Source organism: Anabrus simplex, chromosome 2 (assembly GCF_040414725.1).
Source record: "Anabrus simplex isolate iqAnaSimp1 chromosome 2, ASM4041472v1, whole genome shotgun sequence".
Lineage (NCBI taxonomy): Eukaryota > Metazoa > Arthropoda > Insecta > Orthoptera > Tettigoniidae > Anabrus > Anabrus simplex.
Genome location: NC_090266.1, coordinates 207,786,045 through 207,809,171, shown reverse-complemented (window position 1 = coordinate 207,809,171; position 23,127 = coordinate 207,786,045). Strand labels below are relative to the sequence as shown.

At 40.1% G+C, this 23,127-nt stretch overlaps 1 protein-coding gene across 4 annotated transcripts in view; it reads left to right on the top strand.

Annotated features, from left to right (window-relative positions):
• LOC136864009 (structural maintenance of chromosomes protein 1A) overlaps positions 1-23,127 on the top strand; it is a 679,773-nt gene that overhangs the window by 560,799 nt on the left and 95,847 nt on the right. For all 4 annotated transcript variants that reach the window (XR_010859243.2, XR_010859244.2, XR_010859242.2 and 1 more), the window contains exon 22: positions 10,362-10,540. Coding sequence is in view for 1 of the 4 variants with exons in the window: in XM_067140505.2 (XP_066996606.2) it covers positions 10,362-10,540 (179 nt within the window). In the remaining 3 variants the exon portion in view is untranslated. The remainder of the gene's footprint in view (positions 1-10,361; positions 10,541-23,127) is intronic.

Below are 23,127 nucleotides of genomic sequence, written 5' to 3'. Positions count from 1 at the left end.
TGCAACAGACAATCCTCTCCAATTGTTTTGTAAATGTATTTCTGTATTGAGAGAATGTAGTTAGAATTTGTGTTTTAGAATGCTACTAATACCACAATCAGTGTTTCATTCTTATAATGGTCTCTAACGATCCTGGTCAATGTTATACTGTACCGAGCTCAATAGCTGCAGTTGCTTGTGTGGCCAGTATCCAGTATTCGGGAGATAGTGGGTTCGAACCCCTCTGTTGGCAGCCCTGAAGATGGTGTTCCATGATTTCCCATTTTTGCACCAGGCAAATGCTGGGGCTTTTCTTCGTGGGGCCTCTAAATATTAGTTCCTAATTAGCGTCAACCTCTAAGATCTTTTGGTACCATGTTTTTCCTTCATTTCCACCTAGATATACCTGCTCCCTTCACAAAGCTGCAGGTTGTTCTTATTGGGTTGTCTTCGATTTTTTTCTCTCTCTTCACCTGTTAGTCCTAGAATGGAAAGTCTGACTCTACCCAGTGCTTCACATTTGAAAAGTATGTGTTCAGCTGATTCCTCTGCTTCATTGCATTTTCTACATATATTGTCTCTTATAACTCCCATTCTTTATAGGTTTTTTTTTTTTTCAAATGGCAGTGTCCTGTCATCAGTCCTACTACCCATCTTATATTTTCTCTGCTGAGTTTCAACAGTTCTTTAGTATGCTTCTTGTTTGGTCCTTTTATCAGTTCCTTTGCAAGCCTGCATCCTGGATTATTTTTCCAGTTCTCCATTTGTTTCTTTTGTACCCATTTTCCCATGTAGTGTTGGGCTTGTCCATAGGAAATCTCACATACAGGTTCTGGGCCTACAAAATATGTTTCTGCCCCTTTCCTAGCCAGTTTATCTGCCTTTTCATTTCCTTCTATACCTGCAAGCACTGGTATCCATATTATTTTGACAATGTTGTACTTTGAGAGCTTCAGAAGAAGTGAATGGCAATACCAGACAATTCTAGATATTATCCGGACTGCTTCTAGTGCCTTAATGGACACTTGGCTGTCCGTAAAAATGAAAATGTTCTTATTCCTATAGTTCATTTTCAGATTTTCTTCCAGACATGTTTAGAGGACTCATGTGTGAACAAAGCTGTACATGATGTAAATATAAAAATCAAGAGATTATGTAAGAGTTTTAGAAATGTCTATGTAGTAGATACTTTAGGTCTTGGCAGGCAAATGTTCACTAGACATGGGTTACATCTAAATGGTAATGGAAAAGCAACTCTCTGTAGACATTGCTACAATTATGAACAGAGATTTGCAAACTAATCGGTACTTAAGAAAACCCATACCATTAAACTGGCACATACAGGGAAACTTGCCAGAAAACCCAGACCCTTAAATCAAGATCTATGTACAAGGATCTGGGTTCCAGGGAAGTTCTCAACTTATGAGTCAAACGTTACCCAATTGCAACAGTCAAGTTTTAGGGAGGAAGGAGGTCTGAGATTGCTCTTGGTAAACTGTCAGAGTGTAGTAAATAAACAATTAAAATTCGGTACATTGATGGAATCTTATGAGACGGATGTGGTGATAGGAGTGGAATCGTGGTTGAGAGAAGGGGTGGGTAATACAGAAGTATTTCCAGAAGGGTATACAGTCTATCGTAGAGACCGAGGAGATAAAAAAGGAGGAGGGGTATTTATTCTGGTGAAGGAAACTTATTGTTCACATGAATGGTTTACTGATGAAAGGGATGAAATATTAGGGATAAAATTAGTTTGTGATAATATGAAGGAGGTGGGAATTATAGGAACATATAGGCCTGGAAGAGAGGAAAGAGATATGGAAATATTTGAGAAAATAATAGATTATACTCATAAAAACAATAATGATACGGTAATAATTGGGGGAGATCTAAACTTGCCTGAAGTTGAATGGAATGGAGCTGCAAGTGAAGCCCATGAACAGAAACTGGCAATAAGTTAATTTGGGAGGGAGGATTTACACAAGTAGTACAAGAACCAACTCGTCTCAATAACTTGCTAGATGTATTCTTGGTTAAACCATGGGAAATTGTTGATAAAACTGAGGTAATTGAAGGAATAGGTGACCATAAGGCTGTAATAATGGATGTAGGACTCGTACCAAAAATGCTTAATAAGAGGGTCACAAAAGACAAGAAATTATACAGAAAAACTAAAGTTGATGAATTTGGGACTTACCTTAAATCACAATTCAGTTGTTGGATAAGTGAAGGGATAATGTGGATACACTTTGGGCTAAATTTAAAGGAATAATTTGGGAAGGAGAGAAGAGATTTGTACCTGTTAAGAAGGGTAAAATGACCTCAGACCCTGTTTATTACACAAGGGAAATAAGAAAATTAAAAAGAAAATGTAGAATAGTAAACAGGAAAATCAAAGAAGGTAGGGAGAATAGAGAAACTAGAAAACAACTAATGAGGGAACTGAATAGAGTGAAAAAGGAAGCAAAAGAGAATTATATGAATGGCATTCTTCAAGAGGGTAATGACCACAAAGGGAAATGGAAAAAGCTGTATTCATATATTAGGAATCAAAAAGGAAAAGGAATCCAAATTCCTACAATGGTGGGAGAAGGGGGTGAACACTATTTAACAGATACTGAGAAAGCAAACCTCTTTAGTAGGGAATTCCGAAATTCAGTAGAAGATTGTCAGGACTTGGAAACCGTAACAGAAGATAGAGAGGGAGAGAGACAGAGGGAAACAAGAAGCTTCTCATTCACAAATGAAGATATTTTCAGAGAAATCCAACTGCTTCAGCAAGGAAAAGCAGCAGGAAGTGATCAAATTACTGGGGAGGTATTAAAGACAATGGGGTGGTATATAGTGCCTTATTTAAAATTTCTCTTTGACTATGTCATAAATAATAGTGTGATACCAAAGTAATGGAAGGAATCTATAATAATACCAATTTATAAAAGAAAGGGTGATAAAAGGAAACCAGAGAACTACAGACCAATCAGCCTGACCAGTATAGTTTGTAAAATACTGGAGAGTTTAATAGCAAAGTACATCAGAGGGATATGTGATGATAAAAATTGGTTCATGAGGAGCCAGTATGGATTTAGAAAGAAATTTTCTTGCAAGGCACAACTGGTGGGATTTCAGCAGGACATATCAGATCAGTTAGATTCAGGAGGCCAGTTAGATTGCATAGCCATAGATCTTTCCAAAGCCTTTGATAGAGTGGAACATGGAATATTATTAAAGAAATTGGAGGGAATAGGATTGGACGTAAGGGTTATACGTTGGATAAGAACATTTCTAAATTCAAGGGTTCAGAAAGTCAAAGTAGGAAATAATATATCACAGGAAGAGAAAGTCTGGAAGGGAATTGCACAGGGTAGTATAATCGGTCCATTACTTTTCTTAATATACGCAAATGACTTAGGGAACAATATAACATCGAAAATAAGATTGTATGCAGATGACATAATTGTTTATAGGGAAATAAATAACATTGAGGATTGTTCAGAATTACAAAGGGACCTTGACAGTATCCAGGAATGGGTTGAAGAAAATAATATGAAGATTAATGGAGCCAAATCAACTGTTACAACTTTTACAAACAGGAGCTTTAAAACTGAATTTGAATATACTTTGGATGAGGTAGTTATCCCAAAAGATGGCAAGTGCAAATACTTAGGTGTGAGATTTGAAAGTAATTTGCACTGCAAGGGTCATGTTGATGACGTTGTTGGGAAAGCATACAGATCGTTACATGTCATAATGAGGCTACTTAAAGGATGCAACAAAGAATTAAAAGAAAAATGTTACTTAAGTATGGTTCGTCCATTATTGGAATATGCAAACAGTGTTTGGGATCCTCACCAAGAATACCTAATAAAAGAACTAGATGGTGTGCAGAGGAAAGCAGCAAGGTTTGTAACAGGGGATTTCAGGAGAAAGAGTAGTGTATCAGAAATGTTAAAAGAACTTGGGTGGGAAACTTTAAGTAAGAGAAGGGAGAAAAGTAGACTTATAGGATTATATAGAGCCTATACAGGAGAAGAAGCATGGGGAGATATCCGTGAGAGGCTTCGGTTGGAAAATAATTATATTGGTAGAACTGACCACAAGTACAAAATTAGAAGGAATTTTAGCAGAAGCGATTGGGGTAAATTTTCTTTCATTGGGAAGGGCGTGAAGGAGTGGAACAGTTTACCAGGGGTAGTGTTTGATCCTTTTCCAAAATCTGTACAGATATTCAAGAAGAGAATAAACAACAACGGAGATAATAAATTAAATGTTAGAGGGCATTCGACCAGTGCAGGATATTGTAAATAATAAATGTGTGTGATTAAATTAATTCCATCCCCTGGTCTAAGGAGTTTGGAGAGCCAAAGTAGGGGACTGCCTGTAGGGGTGAAGTACAGTGGGGACTTCGAGGGCCCTGGGACCGCTACGGTAGCTGTGAAGGCCCTTCAGGAACTCTGAAAAGTGGTGGCAAAAGGGGCTCTGGTTAAGACGCAGCAGGTCGTTATGCTACTTAGGTTCCAAAATGGGTAAAATATAAATATGTAAATAAATTCAATGTTAATTTTAATCTTATACCAGTTGTATAGTATTATTAGAAGTAATTTCACATACCGTACTGTATATGACTTGACTATGTTTGTAAGATATTATAAGTAGAATTTTGTAAACAACATAAATTTATTAAGGATGATGTGTGTGTTTAATAGAAAAAATTATTAGCGTAAATTGTATAATATTGTATTCTAGGAAAATTTTCTTCGTCTCCTGTTAATTTAAAATTTAGTGCTTGACAATAATGTATTTTAGTGTACCATTTGCCACCGAGGTAGACACCTCATTTGCAAATAAAGAGATTTTGATTTGATTTGATTTTGATAGCTATCACTTCAACTTGAAAGACTGTAGTGTGTTTGCCCAGGCTCATCTGGATTGATCTCTCAGGTCTTCCCCCGTTGATCCGTCCTCCTGTGCCATCCACTGTCTTTGAGCCATCAGTCCACCACACTATATCTTCTTTTTCAGTATTCCATTTGTTGATATCTCAGTCTTTTTTTTTTTTTATTATCTGGGTCTCAGACGGTTTTTCAAAATTATACTTTAGTATCATATGATCAGAAGGCATGTGAAGAACTTCCTCTGTTATTACTCTGTTAATTTTACAGTGTCCTAGATTGGGACTGTGCATTCGAGCACTCTGATTGTGCCAATCTATGTGAACTCATTCTAGCCTGTCCTTTTATGAAATTACATAGTGATGTGAGGTCTAGTAAAGTATTCAAGGCTTCTGTCAGCGTAGCCCCAGTTACGGTCATGCATGCCATTCTGTGTAGGCTATCCAATCTACTTGTGACTTTTCCTTGACTTGCTTTCTGCCACCAGATGATTGCAGCATAGGCCATCACTGGTCTAATGATCATTGCGTATATCCACATTACCACTGATGGTCTTAGGCCCCATGTCTTCCCGATGGCTCTTTTACATGCATACAGCAAGTTCTTGGCCCGGGTTATGTTCCTTTCTGTATGTGGAATCCAGGTTAGAGTTTTATCTAACACTACACCTAGGTGCAATGCCTGTTCTTCCATATACATATAATTTTCTCCTTGTTGTAAAAGGGACCAGAGTTACCTTGTTCGGGGTGACTGATAGTTGTTCTTCCCGACACCAGTTATCCACAAGGTTAAGTGATCTTTGCATGAGGTCATGGATAACAATTATCACCTTACCTCGTACCACAATCACTAGTTCATCTGCGTATCCTTGTGTATAAAATCTCTGTTCCTTGAGCATAGCTACGATTTTGTTAACCACGAGGTTCCACAGTAGAGGCGAAAGAACTCCTCCCTGAGCAGAGCTTCGGATGGCCCTAACCATCAGCGTTTCTTCAAAAAAGGTTGCTTTTATCTTCCTTCCGTCTAACATGGATTTAATCCATTTGACGGCGGTTTTACGCACCTTGCTCTTTCCCAATGCTTTGATCATAGAGTCATAGGTTGTATTGCTGAAGGCTCCTTCTAATATCTGGAAATGCTGCCAGTGCAATTTCTTTATATTCTAGGCTTTCCTCTAGTTCACAAACCAACTGTTGGAGTGCTACTTCAGTGGATCTGCCAGGTCTATATGCAAACTGATTTTCATGCAACGTTGAGTTCACTTGCACCGTTCTTCTAATATATTTATCCAGAATTTTCTCCATTGCTTTCAGCATCAAGGAGGTTAAACATAATGGTCTGTATGCTTTGGCTTGGGCATAATTTGCCCTTCCAGGCTTTGGTATGAATACTGCTTTAGCTTCAGACCATGATTTTGGCACGTACCCTAAAGCTAGACTAGCTCTGAAAAGGTCCGTCAGGACATTGACGAGTATCTCCTGTCGTTCCTGTAGGAGTATCGGAAGTATCTCATCTGGCCCCGGAGCCTTTATAGGATGAAACATGTTGATTGCCCATTTTACATGGTTATGTTTTATTATTCTGTTGGCACAGTTCCATTCTGTTCTTCGAGCTCCAGTCTCTGTTCCAACTGTTTCTTCCTCTGTCATATCCTCACCCTCAGGAAAGTGACACGCCATTACTATCTCCAGCGTGCCCCTCCCCGCCTAAGTAAATGACCCATCTGGTTTCTCCAGTGTCCCCACCTGATTTATATGGGTTGCTTTTAGAACCTTCTGGAGCGTTGCTGTTTCAGTGTGTGATTCCACTTTCTCACAGAACAGTCTCCAAGATTTTCTTTTTGCTTTCCGTATCTAGGTTATACTCAGTGAGTTTCCTATGGTATACGTCCCACACACCATTTCTAGATCATATTCTATACAACATCCTAACCTCTTTTTTCATTTTGGCTAGTTTGTTGTTCCACCACCGTACTTTTTTGGTGTTTTTCTTTTCTTTGAGAGGACAGTTGTCATGGAATGAGTCTATAATGGCCTCTTCTAATAGTTCCACTGCCTCATCCATTTCTTTTTGTCCTCTCACGTTAGTTGGAATATTTTATTTAGCCTTCCCTAGAACTTCTCTGTATCTATCCCAGTTAGTTCTTTTTTTGGGTCTCTGTACATCACAATCCCACATAATCTCGCATCTATTGTGAATTAGATGTGCTGGTGGTCTGCCATTGATGGTTCCTCCAGCACCTTCCAGTCTTTAATAAAGTTTGCAATATGCGTAGTGCTTAGTGTAATGTCTATTATCTCCCTACAGTTTTTATTTATAGTAATAAACTGTAGTAAAGACTCACCTCTTGCATTGCAGTTCATGCTGCCTTACGCCGTGTGGTGTGAATTTGCATCTGCTCCAAGGACTAGGTGTTCGCATTTCCTCTCTGCATTGCAAATTAGGTTCTGAATTTCTTCTGATGGGGGCAGATTAGTTGAGTCATATGGGAGGTATGCAGAGCCTATGATAATTTTTCTGGATCCCTCCCACTTTCCAAGTTTAATCTTGGCCACGGTTAAGTCCCATGAACAGTGTTCCTGCAGCATAAGACATTTTAGTTCCCTCTTCACAAGAAGGTATGTTCTGGGTATTTCCGATATTGTATCGTACATCAGCTTACCTCCAGATTCCGCCAGTCCTGCTACTCTGCCCTTGACTACCCAAGGCTCTTGAATAAGGGGAGGGGGGGCTGTACCTTAATTAAGACCACGGCTGCTTCCTACCCACTCTTAGCCCTTTCCTATCCCATCATCGCCATAAGCCCTAACTGTGTCAGTATGACGTAAAACAAATTGCAAAAAAATGATACGGTGTATTTCCTCCTTTTGTATTGCATGGGATTTGTTATAATCGTTATTAATTCAAGTATTAACAGAGAATTTTGAACTTCTAGTGTTCTACTGCTCGTTCATAATGGCTTACCATCAGGCTTGCCACTCCGTAGCTGTGGAGTGCCATGCGGATTTGTGACATCATATGGAATCGAGCCGAGTGCTCACATGCGATTCCATGCTGATCCAAGAGCTGCTCGCACACAATGCTATGTGATAGTCAAGCAAAGCACTTAAACTCCAATGTAATTATGCTGACAATAATGAATATTTATCATTTAAATAAACAGTTTCACAGTATTTATATTTTAATTCGAAACAACCAATGACTCATATGTGTTCATATTATGTAACTAGCGCATATTTAGGTTATGTTAGCTGGGCGGTCTGTAGAAACAGCTGGGTGGTGCGCCCATTAAAAACGTCCTAGGGAGAACACTGTTCCATAAGAGAAACTGTCTTTGGGCAGGAGGTCTTTATTGGCTAACAAAATGCAATATTGAATAACAACACTGCACATTGTGCAGCTGTTATATTCAGTACTTGCCTTATTCTGCATTGCAGTAGATGACAGTCACCCTGTGCAGGTTTTCAAAGGTAAAAGACCATCGGCTGTCATGCAGCACGATCGTATACATAGAGAAACTCTTTTCAGCATTCACAGATGTGTGCTTAAGTCACTTTATGTTAGCTTTGCTTCAGTATTAGACAAAACATGGGTAACAGAGTGCACGGTTTTATAGCCGGAGTTTTTCTCAAGAACACATTTTACTTGAATATACACCAGAACACCAACTTCCATGTACACTTGTCAGTGCTTTGTCAGATGTTCCATCTAACAAAGCCATCTTTTCAAGAGTCGCACCTTTCTCTTGAAGGCGCTTGATAGTTGATGGTGAGGAGACGAAGTTCTCTTTGATGTACACCAGCTTTCCTTGCACATCGTCTCTTGAAATCAGTTCTTGACTGACATAAATAGCCCTTGAATCTTATGAATTGAGAGAATCTACAGAATTCACTACGTGAAGACTGTTACAATTCAGTGCACAGGCACTCACACACACTATCCATATCTCTCTCTCTCTCTCTCTCTCTCTCTCTCTCTCTCTCTCTCTCTCACATGCACACATATATAAATAATTACTGTACATGTGATTCATTGCTAAGTTCTACCCCTTGCCTTCCACTTTCTCAGTTACCTAGATAAGCTCAAACATCTCATCACTTCAAGAATGTGGATTTTCCAAGAACATATTAAGGGGTATACAAAAATGCTTTAGCGGGTGAGTTGGCCATGCAGTTAGGAGCGCGCAACTGTGAGCTTGCATCCGGGAGATAGTGGGTTCGAACCCCACTGTCTGCAGCCGTGAAGATGGTTTTCCATGGTTTCCCATTTTCACACCAGGCTAATGCTGGGGCTGTACCGTAATTAAGGCCATGGCCGCTTCCTTCCCACTCTTAGCCCTTTCCTATCCCATCGTTGCCATAAGACCTACCTGTGTCAATGCGACGTAAAGCAACTAGCAAAAAAAAAAAAAAAAAGAAGGAAACAAAGATACTTTCTCTGTTCCACCAACTAAATGTTGAAACTTTTGACATCGTTTAATTCTAATTCAAAGCTGCTATATTGTTGAAATTAATCAATCAGAAATTACTGTTCAGAACACAATTAAAGGAAAAAAAATGATGTAAAAGTATCTTCTCAACAAAAAAACCTGAAAATGAATGATATAAAACCTTAAGAAATGATCTAAAAATACAAAATAGCAAATAGAGACTTAATAATTGATCTTTCGTATAATCTAGGAATCATGTCAGATGTTTCCATACAAGCTAGCAAAGTCTATGCTATTTCATCTAAAAGATGATATGTCATCAAACTCCAGGCCTTGCTTATTACACTTTGTTAACCTTAATACACGAAAACATACCATATCGCTTTTCATCCATTGCTAAAGTGATTGATGGAGCATGCAAAAATAACTGCAATTCATTGTGGAAATATGGATCGATTGTTGAGTGTGGTCAGTACCCGGTGAGGTGGGTTTATGTAGCTGTATAATCTCTACTACAAAATTTCAAGTTCTAAGTCTGTCTCAAATTTGTATGTTTGCAAATAGATCTTCAGTAAGAATGGCTGACATCTTCAGAATGAGTGATTCACTGGAAATAGCCATTTGCAGGTTGACAGTGGTAATTCTATGACAATTTCCTCTTCAATAGATATCAGGGTTAGGAAGCCTCTAAACAGTCAGTACAGCGTAAAAAATTTCTTGAAGGAAACCCAGGGTCTCTTAAAGTTGCATTGTATTTTCTGTTATACACAACAAGACAGTATTTACTTTTCTGCATTTGACAGGTTCTGGCAAGTGTGGGCAATTTTATATGTACTTTAGGTTGAATTTCATGCAAGCACAGAATATTTTCATTGAGATAAGCCTTGTACTGACTACAGGTTCCATTATGGGCAGATTTCACCATTTTTAACTCTGTGTAAGGAACTTAGAAATAAACCTTCAGTGAGCTTCTCAAATTCAGGAGTTTAAAAACAAAAATGCTGTTATGCAAGAGCTATTATATTTGATTTTAATGTTTGTTTGTCTTTCTATCGTCTCTATAGTCGTTAGCCAAGAACCAGTCGGCTCAAGCATTTCTTGGACCTGAAAATCCTGAGGAGCCCTATTTGGATGGGATCAACTATAACTGTGTGGCTCCAGGCAAGCGCTTTCAGCCCATGTCGAACCTTTCAGGTGGAGAGAAGACAGTGGCTGCTCTTGCACTACTGTTTGCAATTCATAGGTAAGTGCAAAATTTCCACTTTAAAAGTAAGTACTGAGCGAACACAAAACAAATAGCTTTGTTTTTAAATGGAGTGTAATTTAATCTTTGGTCATAAGCAGCAGAGGACCTACTCTGATGGTATCAGCTCTTTTATTGTTAGTAGAAGGAAAATTGAATGTTACCTCATGGTTGTGTTTGACAGTTGATGATATGATAGAGAAGAAAAATAGAGAATTGCCTCATATTTTTACTCTAATCTAGATTTAGGCACAGCTTTTTCAGATGTACTAAAATTGTGGTGGGTTGGAAAATAAAAATAAAGAGAAAATAAATGGAATGTTAGAGGGCATTCGACCAGTGCAGGTTAATGTAAATAAAAAATGTGTGTGAAGAAATTAATTCCATCCCCCGGTCTAAGCAGTTTGGACAGCCAAAGTAGGGGACTGCCTGGAGGGGTGAAGTACAGTGGGGACTTTGAGGGCCCTGGGACCGCTACGGTAGCTGTGAAGGCCTTTCAGGAACTCTGAAAAGTGGTGGCAAAAGGGGCTCTGGTTAAGACACAGCAGGTCGTTGGCCAGTTGTCGACCCATCATGTCCCACACATGCTCAATAGGACTGAGGTCCGGGGATCTCGCGGGCTATTGTAAGGTTGTGATGCCGTGGAGAGCTTCTCTGGAGATGCGTGCAGTGTGAACCCGGGCATTGTCCTGCTGAAACATCCCGTTAGCAATGTTCGCCATAATAGGGACAACCACTGGATTGAGTACCCTATCAACGTACTGTCAAGCAGTCATAGTGCCCTCAACAAGCACTAATTGTGATTTCACATTAAAGCCAATAGCTCTCCAGACCATAATGCTTGGTGTTGGGCCTGTGTGCCTCTCGACAATAAGATCTGGGCGGCCCCTCTACCCGGTACATCGGTGCACACGATTCCGGCGATCACTGCAGGCAAGACAGAAGCACGATTCATCACTAAAGACGACCCTATGCCATTCGTCGACCCACGTCGATCTTTCTCGACACCAGGCCAGCCTTACACATCGCTGTTGTGGGGTCAATGGAACACCTTCTGCAGGGACACGGACTCATAAGCCAGCTGCACGCAGGCGATTACCAACTGTTTGTTGTGTAACATGGGGTGCCACAGCTGCTCGAATCTTCGCTGCTGTTGCATGGGGTTCAATCCGGGCCATCCGAATGATGCGGCGATCCTCTCTCACAGTTGTCCTTCGCACTGGGCTTGTGCCAGGTCTACAAGTGTGGGTACTTTCATTTGACCACTACTGCCATGCACATTGTACCGTAGATGCCTGTCGGCCAACACGTGCAGCGACAGTCCTTAGCGATAATCCAGCCTCACACAGCACAATTATCCGAGCCCTCTCAAATGGCGACAGTTGTTGATAGTGTGCTCTTCTCTGTCATTGAGGCATTTTTGACGGGGAACACTTCACTGCACAGACTGCAAGTCAACTACGCTACACCAGAGTCCGTATACTGGAGTTGATTCCTCCGCGACCAATCATGTTGGGAGACCTGTAACAACAATCCAATGGGTCTGAAACTTTGATCGTTTACATACCTACATGGCATCATTCCATATCTTGAAAATCAACACAAACGACCAATGTCTTCATAGTGTTGCAATTTCCAGTTTCTTAAGTGTATTACAGGGTCAGATAAAGCTTTGCCTACTCTAATTCTCTGAAATCTATTTTCTAGAAATATAGCAACCCATTCAGTCACTCTTTTGTCTAGTCCAATTGCACTCATTTTTGCCAGTAGTCTCCCATGATCCACCCTATCAAATGCTTTAGACAGGTCAATTGCGATACAGTCCATTTGACCTTCTGAATCCAAGATATCTGTTATATCTTACTGGAATTCTACAGGTTGAGCTTCAGTGGAATAACCTTTCCTAAAAACTTCTATCGAACCAGTTATTAATTTTGCAAACATGTCTAATATAATCAGAAAGAATGCCTTCCCAAAGCTTACATACAATGCATGTCAAACTTACTGGCCTGTAATTTTCAGCTTTATGTCTATCACCCTTTCCTTTATACACAGGGGCTACTATAGCAACTCTCTGTTCATTTGGTATAGCTCCTTCGACCAAACAATAATCAAACAAGTACTTCAGATATGGTACTATATCCCAACCCATTGTCTTTAGTATCTCCCCAGAAATCTGATCAATTCCAGCTGCTTTTCTATTTTTCAACTTTTGTATGTTATTGTAAATGTCATTGTTATAATATGTAAATTTTAATACTTCTTTAGAATTAGTCTCCTCTCTATCTGGACATTACCCTTGTAACCAACAATCTTTACATACTTCTGAATACTTCTGCCTTTTGAAGATCCTTACATACACACTCCCCTTGTTCATTAATTATTCCTGGAATGACCTTCTTGGAACCTGTTTCTGCCTTAAAATACCTATACATACCCTTCCATTTTTCACTAAAATTTATATGACCACTGCCTGCCATCATATTATCCTTATTGATTAGCTGTATTAACTGTATTAACTGTATTAACTGCCCAGCCACTTATACACATGATGGCATACTGTCCAATAGTTGCATGAAATGCTTTCAAGCATCAAGCCATTTAAAATTAGCACCAAATTTTGAGCGAGCCACTTATAAGAATAAAACCTTTCCTGAACCTTTCTGCCATCTCTTAAGTATTGGTTGCACCCCTTCCTGATCATGAAATTCAAGTGGGGGACAGGGAGATCCTTCAGGATCTTTTCCTGTCCCACCTACAGCACACTGCTATTGCATTTAGTAGACCGCACTATCAGCATGGCGACTTACTGTGGTTCTGAAGGCAAAAACAAATTGAAGGATTTAGCTGAAAATTATATTGCGCTTATGTTGTTGGATTCAGAAGATGTTGATGCTGATAGTGGGATTTATTTTAGTGATCCAAGTGTTGACAGTAATGCAAAAGATGGCACAGGTGAAAGTGACATTACAGAAATTACAGAATGATTGGAGTTTGGAATAACACGAAAGGTTCCTATTTACCACTCTTACTGGTTTACATGTACACTTTGAGAATAACTCTGAATCTACAGGTGTTTTTGAGCATCTAAATGTAGCTCTATGCAGAGACCAACACATAAAGAAGAAGTAGAAGAATAATGGATTTCAAGAAATTCTTTTCTGATGAGCTAGCAGAACTGATATTGTGGGAGGGAAAGTGTTTGTGTGTGTTTGACATTTTTTATGTTTCATGTTAACTGTACGCTAGTAAAAAAATGTCATGCTTGATGAGGGAAAATTTACCAAAAGAAGTTATTCAACAGGTGAATAATAAATACTTGGTTAAGAGGTTAACTGATGACCCAGCCTCTGCCATCACCATCACCATCACCATCACCATCACCATCACCATCACCACCACCACCAGCTACTTGCTTTTTGTCTGTATTTTTGTGTGATGTGTTAATGGTGGCATATGCTTCTGGTTGTACATAAACTGTCCTCTGTAGAATTGAGGGACCTGCTTAGTGTGGGTAAGAGCTCGAACATCTTGGAACATGACATCATGATCTGACGATAGGGCGTGCTCAGCTTTTGCTGACTTGTCTGGGTGGTTGAGACAGATATTTCTTTGGTGTTCCTTGATGCTAGTCCCAATGGACTGGCATGTTTGGCCAATGTATACCTTGCCATAAGTACAGGGAATTTTGTACACCCAGGGTGTAATAGTGAGGACAATTTGTCCTTGCTTTTACACAAACTATGAAAAATTTTAGTGACAGTGCCCAACATGGCTTTTTTATTATGATTGAGAAGGAACTTGGCAATTCTATCTGTGGTGTTGTGAATGTAAGGCAGGTAGGCAGTTCCCTTCACTTCTTCTTTCTGTGAGCTTTCATTAGTTGTCCCTCTGGGATGCAGGGCTGTATTAATCTGTACATCGTTGTAACCATTACCCTTGAACATGACTTTTGAGTGTGTCCATCTCCTCCTGGATATTTGATGGCTCACAAATTTGTGTTGCTCTCGTGGCGAGTGTCGTGAGAATGCCCTGTTTTTCTGCTGGATGGTGGTGAGAATCTGTATCCGGTTTCTTTCTTACTAGAACATCCAAGAAATGAAGGCATCCGTCTGACTCCATCTCCATAGTGAATTTAATTGAAGGATGTTGCTGATTTAAGTGGTTTAAAAATACATGAAGTTCTGTCCATACCACGAATGTGTTATCCACATACCTCCACCAAATCATCGGTTTCACAGGCACCGAAGCAGTAGCCTCCCCATCAAAATGCTCTGTAAAGAAATTAGCTACTAGCGGCAAAAGTGGACTTCTCATAGCCACCCCATCTGTCTGTTCGTAAAATTGCCCACCCTACAAGAAATAGCTTAAAGTCATGCATTGATGAAATAGCTTAGTAATAGTCTTGGGGAAAAGGCGCTCAGTGAGGGACGACTGAGTCAATCGGCACTTTAGTGAACAAGGATTCCACATCAAAACTCACCAGAAGTGCATTGGGTTGAAGGGTTATGGTTGACTACTTATTGACGAAATACAGAGTGTCCCTAACATATGATTCAGTACGTCCTATATGTGGCTGAAGCAACTTGCTTAGGTATTTAGCCAAAGCGTATGTATCACACTAACAGTTGGTGTGAGGGGAACGTCTTCTGTATGGAATTTATGAATTCAGATATTTAGCCTCCTCTTCTGAAATTGAGGATTGCCTTAAGAGCTTCACAGTGGCGTTGGATACACGAGTGAGCTCCGTCTGTAAACAGGCTCTGACAATATAGCCGAGATCTTGTTCTTATACTCGTAAGAGTCCATTGCCACCGTCGCATTACCCTTATCAGCTGAGAGACTGGTCAGTTCAGGGTCATCTTTAAGTTCCTTTGGAGCTCTCCTCTTGCCTCTAGTTAAATTAGGTGAAGGTAGAGCAGTAGTTCCTCATGATCACCACACCTGGGAACTGGAGTTGATGATGATGATGATGATGATGATGATGATGAAGAATCGTGATCACATATAACTTTTGATGTGTCCAATTTATTGCAGTGCAATATGTGCACTGCAGATGTTCAGGTCATGTGGTATGGCTCATGTGAGAGAGAGAGAGAGTGTGTGTGGCTATTTTTTTTCCTATCAGTTGCATTATAAACATTTTCTCGGTTATGATGAGATGTCACTGGCATATCCTGGACAGATCCCTACCAAAGGGCATCATTTCTTGCATCCACCCTTAAACCTTTCATAACATATCCAAAGCCAGTCTTAGTCCAGTAAATCCTTCTTGGTATAAGCATCTTAGTTCTCATGCATTACACCCTGCTTCTCTCTAAAGTAATATTTTATTCAAATTCTCGTTCTACGTCCCAGGAATCAAACACAGACACACTATATGCACATGGAAGAATGGATGACACACTTTAGCAATATACTCAACAAGGAAGGAATAACAAACATCCCAGAAAATTATCAAAGTACCAATACACTAGCGCCAACTGCATGGATTCCGCTGACAACAAATGAAGTCCAAAACATCATCTCAAGCACAAAGAAAAATAAAGCTGCAGGACCAGACAACATATATAGTGAGTACATAAAAGACACTGCTCATCTCCTACTGCCTACATGGACAAACTTATACAATAAATGCATTGAGACGGCCTCAATACCGGAGAGATGGAGACATTCAACTGTTAAAGTACTCTATAAAGGAAATGGTGCCCATAAAATAAATACAAAATTTTTTAATCCACCTTCTCAATACTTGACAATCATGCGATGTTTACAAAAACATTACAATGTGCTATTACAAGGTACTAGTTTCGGTCCTATAAGGACCATCATCAGCCTAGCCAAGATACATAAGTGTATACCATAGTCCTAAAACGGGGTTATGCGGTGAGATGAGAGATGAAAGAATGGACTGGGGATGTTGTGGAATGATATACATATAAAATGGTGAAAATATGAACTGTTGTAAATGTAGCAAAGTTATGTTGAACAGTGACAAATAAAATCTTTTGGTATATGTCTCGTAAGATTACAAGTTTCTTAAACAACAATTATCTCAAAATTGAATAAAATAATCTCTAGTTGATGAATAGTCCAAGGTTGCACATTTAAAAATTGGTTTATGTCGGATTTTAAACAATGTCCAATGTTTCTATCAAGTTCTAGAAGATATGAAATTCAACATTGGCGCAGAGGGAATTATTTTGTCCAATAAATCCACAACAGAGGTTAAATGTTGACAAAACTGTTGGACATATCTTGTGGTAGATTGAAATCTTGTTGTGTTACAAAGTAGCAATCCCAATTCAATAGGAACCAAATGAACCTCATCTCCATTCAAGATGATCACCTCTGGCTCCATCTTGATTGCCTGCTCCTCAAAGTCCTCATCATGAGGAGTTGCAACAGGTTCAACTTAGTGTTTGTTTTTACTTTATTACGCTTTCTAATTCACATGGAATCTATGGTTGACTGAAATTGGTTCAATTGTGTTTCATGGATGTTGATGTTTGTTCAGTCAGAAATAACTACTGATCAGTATTAGGGAGATGGATGGAGAGATGAGCATTAAATCTACATCATTTGATGGCCAGGCAGGCATCAATTTTTTGGAAAAGAGACATAGCTCTCATAGTGCATTGGCACTGCTGGTGGCTTCAAGTAGCCTATGCAGTGGCCTCCACGGTATGCACTAGCCTTGCGTCTTGGGTGGTGTGCTAAGTCCCAACTGACGAGCCTAACTTAGCACACGAGGGTGAAACGCAGGCAACCAAGAATGAGTTAGCTGGAAAATTTGTAATGTCCAATAACGGACCATTATATTGGTATTATAAATTTACTCATTCAGGACAAATATTTTAGGTTCCCTATGGAAATCAACATCTACATCATTTGATGGCCAGGCAGGCATCAATTTTTTGGAAAAGAGACATAGCTCTCATAGTGCATCGGCACTGCTGGTGGCTTCAAGTAGCCTATGCAGTGGCCTCCACGGTATGCACTAGCCTTGCGTCTTGGGTGGTGTGCTAAGTTCCAACTGACGAGCCTAACTTAGCACACGAGGGTGAAACGCAGGCAACCAAGAATGAGTTAGCTGGAAAATTTGTAATGTCCAATAACGGACCATTATATTGGTATTATAAATTTACTCATTCAGGACAAATATTTTAGGTTCCCTATGGGAATCAACATCTACATCATTTGATGGCCAGGCAGGCATCAATTTTTTGGAAAAGAGACATAGCTCTCATAGTGCATTGGCACTGCTGGTGGCTTCAAGTAGCCTATGCAGTGGCCTCCACGGTATGCACTAGCCTTGCGTCTTGGGTGGTGTGCTAAGTCCCAACTGACGAGCCTAACTTAGCACATGAGGGCGAAACGCAGGCAACCAAGAATGAGTTAGCTGGAAAATTTGTAATGTCCAATAACGGACCATTATATTGGATGATATAGTGATCGGATCAAGAGACATCACAAAACTACAAAAAGTGATAAAAGATATGGAGGAATGGTGCTACGAACATTAGTTTGAAATTAATACATCAAAAACAAAAATGATGGTATTTAGGCAAGGAGGAAAGATTCCAGCAATGGCAGAAATCTTCATAAAGAGGCAGAAAGTAGCCATAGTAAACAACTTCAAGTACGTTGGCATTACTCTGCAAACAAGTGCCAAATGCTTTACAAAACATGTAACAGAGAAAGCAATACAGGCAGTAAGGGCGATGCATGAAATCAACTATATCAGATCACTCAGCCTAGAGACGGCGATGGCACTATTTAGATCAAAAATCATGCCTATAATAACATATGGGATAGAAATCATATGGCTGTACCTCACAGAAAACAACTTATTCTCTCTAGAAGGAGTAAAAGCGCTATACATAAAAAGAGCGATCGGTGTATCCAAGAAAACAAGATCAAGACTCTTCTACCTCCTAGCACGAGAATCTGTCCTCATTGAAGACTTCAGAACACACCTGACCCTACCCAACACCAGAGCATCAGAAAATCTCCTAGCAACACTCAATAAAAAAAGAGAAGACATTCCTTCAGAATTCTTTGGAACTGGGGCCATGATAGACCGGACATGGACAACATCCACCTTCAAGATGAGGCACGTATTCACAAGACTGGCAGTACATGGTTTCCACCATCTAATTTGTACCAACACCTCATACCATGAACCGACAGAGACATGTAAGTGCAAACTATGTGGATACATGTGTGAACGTTACCACGTAGAACTCTGCATCAAAAGAACAAAAACAATTAAAGAATATGCAATCCAAGGCGCAAGCACATGAGTACAGTGTATATAAATGTATTATTTTTCTCTCTTTCTGTATGGCTATTTGGCTGCAATAAATATATTATTATATCTCCTTACACTTAGCAATTGCCTGCACAAAAAGTGTGATTCAAATGTATGGACTCTTATCTGTGCCCTTTCCCATCCTTGCATTGCCAAAAACCTTTGAGGGGGCAATCAGTGCGTAGGTACTTCAATCCCCCCTTTTATGTCAAACCAGATTCGACGCATGTTTCATGTAATCTATGTATATAATTCTATCACCTTTTGAAGCATTTCGATGCTCTGCCCAGACTTTCATTCTCTATGTTGTGAAGTACACTTTTGTATCACCAGATGGCTCGTGTATCAAAATCATTGGTTTATTGTAGTGATATGAGTCAGTTTGTAAACAGTTTATGAGAAAGTAATTTTTCTGTGATTGTGAATATTTGCAAGTTCTACATCTGCTGACAGTGGTATACACAACACATTTTATCATAGTGTTTAGGTTGCAATGTTTATTAAGTCTGCTTTATTTATTATAACATTGTTATGGGGATATCTGAAACTTCAGGAATGTCAAATCTTCGTAAACATTGCATACCTGAGTAAAAAATAAAGTAATGAGTACGTGAAAATTCAAACCCTCACTGCTCTGAGGGTGTAATTCCGCATAGCTAGTTAGAGCATGCAGGTTTATGTTATATTATGTTAAAACTACATATTAGTACAGTAAGACCAGTTTTATATGCTGTAGTCATGTGGATGTTAGCAAATCTGGTGAAATAGACTTCAGATTGTTATAAAAGTAGTCCACATAAAAAACAAGTATAGCGCTATAATGCGTAACATGCCATAGATTTTCCTAAACAGGGGATGTCATACAGATGCCAGGGAAAGCCGGAACCATAACACATGTTAAAAGCGATTCGTGTGGAGACTGTGAGAAACTTGTAGACAAAGCTACCATAGCGATCTGTTGCGATGGGAGCTGTAAAAAATTGTTTCAAAGGAGTGCTTGGGAGCTGGTACAGGAGATTTTGCCACTCCGAAGAAGCCAAGTTGTTCACTCTTGTGAATGTGTAAGGTGTGTAAAGCAGATTTTGATATGTTAAAGAATGGGAGCAAAGAGCTTCAAGCAATCTGGGCAGAAATAAAACATCTGAAGGATACAATAAAGCCAATGTAATATGAGAAATAGGAAAGGCACTATCGCAAAGTAACAGTGAATGGAGACCAGAGAGAAAAGACACAAGAACATTGGTTATGAACACCAAGTCCAATGAAGAAAGAAATAAACAAAACCAAGATCCAGCCCCCAAACCACCCAGCATGAATAAAGATATCCATATACAACATCACCGAGCGAGTTGGCTGTGTGTTTAGGGGCGCACAGCTGTGAGCTGGCACTCGGGAGATAGTGGGTTCAGACCCCACTGTTGGCAGCCCCGAAGATGGTTTTCTTTGGTTTCCCATTTTTACACCAGGCAAATGCTGAGGCTGTACCTTAATTAAGGCCACGGCCGCTTCCTTCCCACTCCTAGTCCTTTCCTATACCTTTGTCACTATAACACTTATCTGTGTCAGTGTGATGTAACGCAACTTGTAAAATTAAAAAAAAAAAGAACATATACAACATCATGAAGAAGTACACTTCTGAGTAATTGAATTAGAGATAGCTGCCATAATGGGGAAATGGCACGATGCTTGGCCCATCAAATGTAGTAGAAGGGCGTGGCATGTAACAGCGAGGATGTCAGACCTCAGACCTTGTATGGGCTGTAGGATCTTGGCTGCAAGAAAGGTAAGGCACGAGACCTCAGTGCATTTATCACGGCTAAATTGTTGGTGCCAGGTACATGGGTCACTCCATCTCTGAAGACATGCAGGCACTGACTAGGCTTTTCAAGTGTTACCGTATCGAGAGTGTACCATGCCTACATGGATTTGGGCAGAACCGCTGCCGCTAAGGTCAACTGTCTTGGTGCATGATGAATTTATGACAGGGGCTGCCATCGGCTAGCTCCTAAGACTGGATAGACAAACCATAGTGAAGCAGATCACTTGTTAGTTCAATACTGGACAACGACGATGTGTCAGAAGCCATACCATCCATAACCATCCCCTCGCCGTATGGGGACAGAAGCAAGCGTCCCTCTGCTCAACACCCATCACAAGGCACGACTGACATGTGCAAAGGAACACCCCCATTGGATGCACGAAGCATTGAAAAAGGCCACCTGAACAGATGAGGCAAGGTACCAGTTGGTACGTGCTGATGGCCAGGTACAAGAGCATTGTCAACCACTAAGACAATAATAATAATAATAATATTGTATTTACGTCCCACTAACTACTTTGACAGTTTTTGGAGCCGCCAGGGTGCTGGAATTTTGTCCCGCAGGAGTTCTTTTACATGCCAGTAAATCTACCGACACAAGGCTGACATATTTGAGCAACTTCAAATGCCTCCCGGCTAAACGAGGATCGAACGTGCCAAGTTGGGGTTAGAAGGCCAGCGCCTCAACCGTCTGAGCCACTCAGCCCGGCCACATGAGGCAATGTATCACTCTTGCCAGCAGGGTATAGTTCAGGCCGGTGGTGGTGGTGGTGGTGGTGGTGGTGGTGGTGGTGGTGGTGGTGGTATGAGGACTGTTCACATGAGATGAAATGAGACCACTGGTAGATCTGATAATGACCCTCACCAGCAAACATTACAGGAACCAGCTGGCATGTTCACCCCTTTGTTTGCCTTAAGCACCTTGCAGGCGACTTGTGCCTACAGCAAGACAATGCTCCAGCCCATCTTTCCTGAACTGTGCCAACGGTGCAAGAGGAAAGGGCTAGGAGTAGAAAGGAAGTGGCCATGGCCTTATTTAAGGTACAGCACCAGCATTTGCCTGGTGCAAAAATGGGAAACCATGGAAAACCATCTTCAGGGCTGCCAACAGTGGAATTTTTTCTTGTTTGCAAGTTGCTTTACGTCTTGCCGACACAGATAGGTCTTATGGCGATGATGGGACAGGGATGGGCTAGGAGTGGGAATGAAGCGGCCATGGCCTTAATTAAGTTACAGCCCCAGCATTTGCCTGGTGTGAAAATGGGAAATCACTGAAAACCATCTTCAGGTCTGCCAACAGTGGGGTTCAAACCCACTATCTCCCGAATACTGGATACTGGCTGCACCTCAGCGACTGCAGCTATCGAGCTCGGTAACAGTGGGATTTGAACCCACTATCTCCTCAATGCAAACTCACAGCTGCACAACCTAACCGCATGACCAACTCACTCAGTTAATCCATTTTTTTAAAATTTTTTCCTTGATTTATTAGTTTCATTTTCCATATTGATAGTTTTCGTATATTATAGATAAGTAAGGTTCCACCTTATCAATACAAGTTTTAATTTTATAAGATCCTACTTACAGTAACGGTTTCGACTTTTTATACAGTCATCCTCAGCTGTACATTAGTACCTTCACATAAGTCAAAGTTGGTTAATATGCCTTGCCTAGTAGAAAAGTCATAATAATGGAATGTGTCCAACGTTCAAATTGGGCATGTTTCAAAGTAAAAGAACACGATACAGTAAACTAAAACTAAAACTGAGTGTGGGTGTATCTTTTTAGGCCTAAAATTCGTGTGGGTTAACTTATTTTAAAAGTACAGGTACATAAACACTTTAAAATATATAGTACATATTAAAATCACATATTAAAATATATAGTTCATGTGAAAATCCATTATAATGACTAGGAACACTTCATTAAAATGAGTTTAACATCTTGCGTTTGTCGATATTTTAATTTTGTCCAATATAAATGAAGAATGTCCGTGCTTGTATTCATAGGCGGTGCTCTCTTGGGGTTCTGCTATATGTTAGGCTTATCCACTAATATGATGAATAGATTCTTCAGTTATTGATGACAAGTCTAATGTGTAACCAGAGGTAGAAATGTGCAGCTGTGATTGAATGTTGCCTTAAAGTATTAAAATGCAGTATGCTTTTGTGCATAGGTGTCAATTGCGGAATGGTGGCTCTTTTCTCGTCTATAATTGCTGATGTATGTCTGTAGGAAACGAAAAATGGAGTTAGAATTTTATAATCTGAAGAATGCCTGCTTGTGTGTGTGTTTCCGTAATGAGTACTTATATTGCTGTCGTGGTTGGGTTACGTTAGATTGGGCTGCCTGGCGTGTACTGTATCGTGTTCTTTTGGTGCTAGTGTCCGTTGCTGTGAGGGGAATGGAGGGATAGGTGAGGAGAGTTGTTGTCGTAGGAGTAGGGGTGCAGTT